This window comes from Sinocyclocheilus grahami, unplaced genomic scaffold (genome assembly GCF_001515645.1).
Source record: "Sinocyclocheilus grahami isolate Dianchi unplaced genomic scaffold, SAMN03320097.WGS_v1.1 scaffold553.1, whole genome shotgun sequence".
In the NCBI taxonomy this organism is placed as follows: domain Eukaryota; kingdom Metazoa; phylum Chordata; class Actinopteri; order Cypriniformes; family Cyprinidae; genus Sinocyclocheilus; species Sinocyclocheilus grahami.
Genome location: NW_015505732.1, coordinates 69,117 through 79,218, shown reverse-complemented (window position 1 = coordinate 79,218; position 10,102 = coordinate 69,117). Strand labels below are relative to the sequence as shown.

General features: G+C 43.0%; 1 protein-coding gene across 1 annotated transcript in view; it reads left to right on the top strand.

Annotated features, from left to right (window-relative positions):
* LOC107556005 (pappalysin-1-like) overlaps positions 1-10,102 on the top strand; it is a gene marked incomplete at its 3' end in the record, with an annotated part of 64,013 nt that continues 53,911 nt past the window's right edge. The window contains exon 1 of the mRNA XM_016238972.1: positions 1-223. Coding sequence (XP_016094458.1) covers positions 1-223 — 223 coding nt within the window. The remainder of the gene's footprint in view (positions 224-10,102) is intronic.

Here is a 10,102-nt window from a genome sequence, read left to right as displayed (position 1 = left end):
ATGGCGGTTGCAGTTGCCCCATTTCAGGACACTGAATTAAACTCTGTAGCTACAATAGATGCCAGTTTCATAGGGCTGGCGTCCTCAGCCCTGCTGATACCCCTGCCACCACCGGTGCTTCAGGGCTCAGTGGGCTCCAACGAGCGAAGTTTCCAGCTGCCGACCAGCAACAGTATGGCGCGGGAATGCTCATCCCCTCAAATGAGGGCACTCAAGCTGTCAGGTCAGTCGTTTCCTGCCGGTAATTCGCTTCAGGGTGCTGAACTGACCACTCCAAATACACCAGAGGATTACACGCATTGAATTACATCAACAATTGGTTGATATTAGCTCAATTAGAACAGATGGCGTTTCGCATCAAGATGTCCTTCTCACTCACATGAAAGAGCTGGGGTTAAGGTGGAACACCAGAAAGAGTGTGCTTTCTCCAGTACAGAGAACCACTTTTCTCTGTGTTGTATGTGTTTCAACAACATTGCAGGTACATTTGTCTCTTGCTTTTGTTATTTGATTCCTTGGCCAGACACTCACTGTAATAGAGTTCCAGTGACTGTTGGGTCTGAATGTAGCAGTGTCCAACGTGATATATTTTGGCCTACTGTACATGAGACCTTTGCAGTGGTGGCTCAGGACCAAGGGGTTTTCCCTTGAGGGACAACCCGCTTCACATAATCAAGGTCACACGGCGATGCTTATGTGCCTTAGACATGTGGAGGAAACCTTGTTTCCTGTCACAAGGCCCAGTGTTGGGGGTTCTTTGTCGCTGCATAATGCTAACGATGGATGCCTCCCTCACGGGCTGGGTAGTGGTCATGTGTGGCTGCTCTGCCCAGGGTCTGTAGGAAGGCCACCATCTCATGTTGGCACTTAAATTGCCTGGTGATGCTGGCCGTATTTCAGTAAGGACCAATTTTTCAAAGTATATTTATTACAATTATATAGCATCCAGTTAGTGTTGGCGGTATGGCGGTTGCAGTTGCCTCCCCCCCCCCCAAAAACACAACACAAAAATATATAATAGAGAATGCTTGCAATATAGCGAACTGTATACAAGAGGAAAAAAATAGATTTACAGGTCCAGTTAGGTGGAGTTGGGGTTGGAGGAGGGAGTTGATTTGCAAGCAGCGATGTGATAGAAGAGATGCTGGAGAATGGGAATTGAAATGGACCGCTGTGATAAGTGTCAAAACTGGATTGGTACACGTCATGAACAACTGACTATCAGCTGATGCGAGCTTGACCTGATGTGGCCTACCTGAACTAATTCGATGCTTGATTTCATGCACTGAAACACTCCCTTCCAGACCTGAGGGGCCATCATGTGCTTGTCCGTATAGACAACACATCGTTGGTCTCCTACATCAGCCACTGGGGGGGGGGGGGCCTGCATTCACGCCCGCTATACAAGTTGGCACACCAGATCCTCCTGTGGGCTCAGGGAAAACTCCTCTCACTCTAAAGAGCAATTTACATCCTGTAGAGACAGGGGTTGAGGCACGGGGAATAGAGGCTGCACCCTGATGTGGTGGAGCAGGCGGTGGATCTGTGTGCGTCTTGACACTTTACATTATCCACTCTAGTTCTGCCTCAAACAACCAGTTCCTCTAGGACTGGATACCATTGTACAGACATGGTTGAGACTGTGTCTATACACCTTTTCCCCAATTGCTCTGCTCCCAGGAGTTCTGGAGGGAGTCCGCTGGGATGGGGTTCTTCTATTTCTAGCAGCCCCATTCTGGCCAGCCCGAGATTGGCTCTCGGACCTAGTGTCCCTCCTCGATGGCTCTCCCTAAGAGGATACATCAATAAGCTGTTACAGTTCAAATGTTGGCCTCTAACCTTCTAACTATGCAGGATATTAATTCTGACTGTATCTCTTCACAAACTGTCCCTCCCTATCATTTTCATCTAGTTTTTATTCAATTGATTTTCTTCATAGTTTTTGTCATTCAAGCTCCCCGGAACGCTGCAGGGAACAGCAATCCAGGCACCATCCTCTGAAGAGCAGACCTTCAACGGTGAGTGATAAGAGGCTTCTTGAAGACAGCATAGCTGGGTGAAGTAGAAGGATTCTCCTTGCGCTCAGCGCCAAGCTATATAGCGGGTGGGCGGGGCTGAGCAGAATTTCGATAAGGCTTCAGCATTTTGGTGAAAAGGAGTTTTTCCCAAAGTGACTAAATAGTCACAATGACGAGTGAACGACTCAAAAAGGAACTGTTGATTTCATGAACACAATAGTGAATCCTCTCTTTATAACAAAGTGTAGACGCAATGTAAATAAGAGATTAGTTGAGCAGTGTTAGTTGTGAGATTACGATAAACTAAGATGAGTGACAGCTCATTTTAGTGATTATAAGGGGAGCACTCTTTGTCTGCTTTCTAGGCTGTAATCCATTCAGTTTTTTAAATTAAATTCACTCATGGATTCACTCTCCAATAACCATTTATCCAATAATACCACTCGTGGTTATGTAGAGTTTACCTCTTCAGTTAACTGAGTGAAAGTGGAGCAGGTCTGAGCTGCTGTGACTGAGTAGAGGTGGGGACTAGTTAGCATAATGGCTCTGCAAAAACTAAATGGGGTTAGTGGGTCTATATTCAATATATTTTAAGACATGAAGAAATAATTTTCATTGGGGAAAAGCGTTTAAATTTGGAGTTTTAAAGGATAAAATTAGTGACTACATAACTAATATTTTGAGATTTAGATGATATTTACAAATGAAATCGTATTATTCTTGTAAGTTTATGTGAATGCTACATGAGCAATATCACACGAGTAGACGTGAGATATGGCTGTATATCGGCACTGCTGTGATTTGGCCGTAGAAGTTAATCACCGTAGGTAATCACAGTGTGCCGATATACAGCCATGTATCACGGCTACTTGTGTGATATTGCGTTTATACAACAGTTTGACGGCACAAGTGTGTAAATGAATATGAAACAACAACGGAGTGTTTTTAAAAACCCTCTTTTGTGCGGAACTGCTTCCTTCCGCCACAGATTCAAATCTCAGTTTGACAGTTTAACAGCTGAGCTCAAGCCTCCGTTACTAATCCGAGAATGTCCCTTTAGAACTAGTAACGAAGGAACGCTGAGTTGCTTCATTAAAAGCTTATTGTTTTACTGTATTAAAAGCAGTATTATGTGGAGTCAAGTAGAGAGAGATGGACTGAGCGAGTGTGATTACCTGCATCTGATTCAGCATTCATTCTTCAGCTCAATCTCATATTCACAATAAAACATAAGTTTGAATGTCCACTGAGGAAAACAATATATTTTTCGTATTCTCCTTTCATCTGTTAAGGGTGATTTCCGATGACAGCGCTGCTCAGTGCATTTGTTAACTGCGTCTTACTAAGTTGTTGAAAGTAAAATTAACTTACTTGTTTACAACAGTATTTAATTCAGTCTCTTTCAATATAAAAGTCTTTACTGCTGACTCACTCATAATAACTGTCTCTTGTCGTCATCTAATGGCTGAACAATGTAACTAAAATCACCATCATGAACACACACTGTTTCCCAATACTAAATACTACTATTATTTATATAAAATATTTTTTATTGAATAATAATATTTAATAAACAACAACAACAACAGCCATCATAAAAGCCGCTAAGCAATTCAGTCAAAAGTACAAAGGCAGCGCACTGATTTGAAGTTACATAAAATATAACGTGATGAGATTTTGCCCTCAGCCAAAACTATATGCTCTGGAACAAATAATAGATTAATGAGACCAAAGACTGCGCCATTAGATTTACCCAAAACAAATTAGATCTCATGTTTAACCACTATAGAGACATCAGAGCCAGCGGCAAATTCTAGAAGATCTGGCTGAGGTGAGGCTACTCTTGGTGGGTTCATGAGGGCTGACTCCATGGAGCTCACATCTCCAAAAACATCGAAGCAAATTTTCAAATAGACGTTATCTTTATTAACAAACCACATATTTAAAGTCTAAACAAGTACATTAATATTGTTATACATATAAACAATTACATTAATATGTTAATATATAAACAGTAATATTTTTAATATTGTAGTCGATTTGAGCGTCCGCCATGACACTCAATGTGAGAAATACTGCAACCGGAGTTATACAAACGGTGAAACGATCTGAGGAGTTCTGTTACTCTAATAACGCACTCTTATCAGCCAATCAGATTCGAGGACCAGAAAGAACTGTTGTGTAATAAGATACATTCATCTTGCTGATGACAGATTTTATATTACACATAGGTATTGTGCTTAACTAAATGTGTAACAAAAAAACACAAAATATCTTTTCACAAAATATGTTCTGTTTTGCATCTATGTTGAATTTTCTTTCATATTTAACATAATTTCCTTAATATTTATATTATGCCAGTTAAATTTTAACACCCTGTGTAGCACGTGGCAAATTCAATTTAAATTCTCATTAAACTCATGAATTGTTTTAGACTTATGAAGCTCTAGAAAATACTTATAAGCCCCTCTTCATGTGGGGATCTTGGTCAGATTTGTGGATGACTTAATTCTGAGATGACATTATGAGTGGAATATAATGGGGTTTGCATCACCTCTGTCTTGTTTTAGAGATTAGAGTGAATGGAGGGACACCAGCTGTTCTGCTTGTGACTCCAATTAAGTAGCAGTTGTTCAGTTCAGTACGTTAATGTGACCAGTGGGATCTAAAAAGCTTTCTCTGAATGACACCAGCAATGTGAATTGATCTAATTTACATGTGTAGTAAATGTTACATAGTCCTTAAAACAAAAATAAACCATTAAATCAAAACATTTAGAGATGCACATTTATATACACAAAGGCATGGCCTATTTATATATGACACAAAATAGCATGTAGTGACCCAGATAATGTGATGTACATTCAAAGTTTGCTTCACTGAAAAAAATGAAGGCTTTACTTTGAAAAAAAAAAATCACTCTTAAATTGAAGTAAATTTCACAAATTATTACAACGATTTAGTAGGTAACTCTCCATTACTAACGTAACCTCGGTTCCTTGCGTAACGTAACCTTGCGTCGCTGACACTATACGGAAACTCCTGCTTACTCTGTTACTGAAGACTGATTTGTTCACAATTGTGTAGCTGCACAATCGATCGGTGCTCTAGCCACTTGCAAGGGGATTAGGTAGAATTTAAGTGGAGAAAATCCTTGCCTGAAGGGCAGGGACGTCCAAGTTGTAGAATCTGGCAAAGGTAGATGGCGACGACCAGCCGGCGGTCGCACAAATCTCACCAATAGAAATCCCGCTGGACTAAGCCCAGGAGGAGGCCATTCCTCTGGTTGAGTGACTGCAAGCCTGATGAGGCATGACCCAAGGCTATGGCATCCACTATTCAGCGAGTGTCTCTGCTTCATGACTGGCAGCCCTTTAGAGCAGCCTTTGAAGCATACAAAGAGCTGCTCTGAGTGTCTGAACAGGTCAGAGTGCTCAACATACACTCAAAGGGCCCAGACTGGACAGACTGTATTGGAACCCTGCTCACCATCTGCAACAGGGAGTGCTAGAGGGTGATAACTTGAGCTCTGAATGGAGTGGAGAGCACTTTCGGCACATAGCTGCGTCTCGGTTTGAGGAAGACTCTACAGTCGTTAGGCCCAAACTCAAGACAGTGCTTGCAAGTCACCCAGCCGCTTGACCGCGGCTCAAAGGGAGGGCCCTGTAGAGCCCTGAGGACTATAGACAAGTCCCAAGTCGGCACAGTATGAGGACGAGGTGGATTAAATCTATGAGCTCCCCTCAGAAAATTAACAACTAGGTAGTTTCTGCCGACTGACTGGCCAGCCATGAGAGAATGATTCGCCGTGATGGCTGCCACATAAACTTTGAGCATGGAAGGGTGTGCCCCTTATCCAACATCTCTTGTTGGAAGGTTAGCACGTGGGACTGGCCACAAGATGACGGGCAAGGCTCCATGCTGTACACCAGTCAATGAAGACTTATCATTTAAGGGCATAAAGGCATCTTGTAGACGGTGCTCTAGCCTCTAAAAAGTCTCCCATCGAGGGGCCAACATGAAGGCTCCACAGCTTTGGCAGGGGATGCCAAATCAGGGTCATTGAAGAAGGTGATCCAACAGCGAAGCAGAGCGAGACTAATGCTCTCACAGTGAAAGCAGTCTGTCTCAGTGTGCACAGCCTCCGCGTGGGTGTTGCCCAGGCAACCGGCGTCCACAAATGTGAAGCTGTCAGTGATATAGATCATTGGTGACAGCATTGTACTCTGATCTGCCTAAAAGATCAAACTGCTCGATGCAGACGAGGGGTGCTGATCTTCACATGTAAAACACACTGGCGGATCAAAGTGCTGCGGGGAGAGTAGAGCACATGGGACCTGTGCTGGTGTGAGATCGCTCAACCCATGAGTTCACCTTTTCTTCCTCCAAGGCAGCAGAGAGGGGAGAAACGTGAAAGCAGGAAGGGCAGGGTCGCCGTCGTTGAAGAAGGCCCAGACTCATGCTCTCACAGTGAAAGCAGTCTGTCTCCGTGAGCGCAGCCTCAGCATGGGTGTGGCCCAGGCAAGCGGCGCACACAAATGAGAAGCTGTCAGCGATACAGAATCATTGGTGACAGCATTCTACTTCCATCCGCCTAGAAAGATTGAACCGCTCAAAGTAAATGAGGGGTGCTGATCCTCTCATGTAAAACACACCAGCGGATCAAAGTGCTGCGGGGAGAGTGAGCATACAGGAACTGTGCCGACCTGAGATCACTCAAGCCTGGTTGCTCAGATCCATGACTCAACCATTTCTTTCTCCGAGCTCGCTGAGAGAGGAGAAACAGGAGAGCAGGGCCACCTTCGTTGAAGAAGGCGATCTGCGAGTGGAGAAGGTCAAGACTCATGCTCTCAGTGAGAGCATTGCATCTCAGTGAGCGTGCAGCCGCTGCGTGGGTGCTGCCCAGACAGGCGACGCACTCACTGCGCCATTCTGCACACACTTGTGCTGCGAAATTTGCAACAACGTCCCAGGAAATTTGCTCCTCTGCCTGGGCTCTTATACGGCGGTGAGCATCAGGCTGAGCTTCTTCCTCTTCTTCGGCTTTTTGATTGCAGAGTCAGCAAAGAGATGATCTTGTCGCTGAAGGAGACAAAATTCTGATGAAATGGTGCTCTGAGCCGACTTATATAGTGGTCGGCTCCTCCCCTTCTGGTGGGCTAAAGCACCATTGGCTTGTTCAGCTACACAAACGTGAACAAATCAGGCTTCAGTAACAGAGTAAACAGGAGTTTCCCCATAGCATCACCGACGCAATGGGAGAGACCGTTCAATATGGAACACAATTAAATGTGAAATTGTTAAGTAAAAAGACTGAGAAAATAGTTTTTTGTAAAATGTACGCTTTTATGTCTTATTTACAACTTTTAAAAACAATTTTTACATGTTAGGTGTTTCACAACTGAGAATCCATCACATTTGAACTTATATAATAATAAATTTAAAGTGCAAAAGTTTATGTGCAAAGAATGTTTCACAGTTTTGTCTGCATTTATACTGCAAAGTGTATACTGTCTATGAAAAAATCCCTTGCCTAGGAGACTACAGACCTTATATAAAAATGTATGTATTTTACAAAGTTTAGTTTTCACCTATACATATATATATATATAAAACTAACAAGACTCAAACTGACACAGGCAGAGTGAAAGACTGGATTTGTTCGATCAGGTAGGGTACAAGTGATTTCAAAACATTTCAGCCGGTTCATTTATATATTGTGTATATATTATTTATCTCTCGTATAAGATGCATTTGGTTGAGTCAAGCGCTTCATTGTAGTACTACGGTAATTATCTCTTCAGCGCGCAGCGTGAGCAGGACAAACAACAATACAGAATATTAAAGGTGCAATATGTGATTGTCTTCAGAAATTTTTTTTGTTATGCTGGTTGAAAGTCTCTTCACATCCCGATAACAATCATTAAGTTAAGTGGTCTAAATATATTTATCTGTATTTATATATTCTGTGGAAGGCATAGGACCAAGAAATGTTCGTCCAATCAAAATGCTCGGTTCGAGCGCTTTAATTGGCTTTCCTACCTGCCTGTCAACATATGTATTAGCATACCTCTGCACACCCGGTTAGCGCAGACAGGATAAGTCATCAGCGTGTTCACGCACATTGTGCAGACAGAACGAGAATGGCAGACAAACATCAACAACCCGATCTTCCTTCCTGGTATAGTACTTTTAAAGTTTTCTCATTGGTGAATGACACATGCTGTAGTCCAGCGGTTCACGATTCCAGTCCTCGCCCCCCCGCTCTGCATATTTTGTTATGCAGAGTTAACACACCCGATTTAGATAACCAGCTCGTTAGAAGTGAGCTACGTGCATGAACTGTGTTCTGATCGATATGATCCCTATACAGTGTTCATTGCTCCCTATTCCCTGAGCAGGGGAAATCAGTTGAAGTTTACTTCACTTCGGAACATGGGCTGGAATTGGGAACAGCTACTGTAGCCTATTGTAGTAATGTTGTCTCTGGTATTCTGGTCTTTGAGCATATATGCGTTCAGGGGGTGTGGCTTTGGACGGCGATTGCAGGGAGGGTGGGACGTTTGCTTTCAGTGCTATCAGAGTCAAGCGCTTCATTGTAGTACTACGGTAATTATCTCTTCAGCGCGCAGCGTGAGCAGGACAAACAACAATACAGAATATTAAAGGTGCAATATGTGATTGTCTTCAGAAATTTTTTTTGTTATGCTGGTTGAAAGTCTCTTCACATCCCGATAACAATCATTAAGTTAAGTGGTCTAAATATATTTATCTGTATTTATATATTCTGTGGAAGGCATAGGACCAAGAAATGTTCGTCCAATCAAAATGCTCGGTGCGAGCGCTTTAATTGGCTTTCCTACCTGCCTGTCAACATATGTATTAGCATACCTCTGCACACCCGGTTAGCGCAGACAGGATAAGTCATCAGCGTGTTCACGCACATTGTGCAGACAGAACGAGAATGGCAGACAAACATCAACAACCCGATCTTCCTTCCTGGTATAGTACTTTTAAAGTTTTCTCATTGGTGAATGACACATGCTGTAGTCCAGCGGTTCACGATTCCAGTCCTCGCCCCCCCGCTCTGCATATTTTGTTATGCAGAGTTAACACACCCGATTTAGATAACCAGCTCGTTAGAAGTGAGCTACGTGCATGAACTGTGTTCTGATCGATATGATCCCTATACAGTGTTCATTGCTCCCTATTCCCTGAGCAGGGGAAATCAGTTGAAGTTTACTTCACTTCGGAACATGGGCTGGAATTGGGAACAGCTACTGTAGCCTATTGTAGTAATGTTGTCTCTGGTATTCTGGTCTTTGAGCATATATGCGTTCAGGGGGTGTGGCTTTGGACGGCGATTGCAGGGAGGGTGGGACGTTTGCTTTCAGTGCTATCAAGCAAAATATCGACGAATGGGATGAGACCTGGTTGAGCTACACTAGAGAAGGCAACGAGTGTTATCACAATGTCGGAGACACGCTAGCTTTCCCAAGGCAGAAGAATGGGTTTAAATCGCGCTCAAATTGATTTGATATTGACGCAATATTTACACTGACGCTCGCAGGTGGCTATGGTGAGGGGAATGGCATTTCCCGACCAGGCACCGAGTGGAGCCAATCACAACACACACTGGCCCAGCTAACCAATCACAGCACATTTCGTATTTCAGAAGACGGGCCTTCATTTGATACAGGAACTATTCGAGCCGTTCATGCCAGAAATAATGTGTTTTTCGAACAACCTAATATGAGAGCCTGTTCTAGTACACCCCCAAAACAAAATCAAGACTTTGTAAAAGAGCATAATAGGACCCCTTTAATAACTACTGTCATATACATAACGTTATAATGAGAGCACTATTGTAAAAAATGTTGTGAATTCTTAGGGTTTCGCTGAAGTTAAATGCTATCTATCTTTCAATCAAAACATAAAACAATATTTACCCGTTTGTATCTGCGAGGCGTCCATTATACATTTTCCCTGTGTGTTAACGTCAGTAATTATGACTGTCGAATGTCTGATTTGACTCTTGGTAATGTATTTTGCCCCGCCCCCAAAACATATGATTCGACTATCAG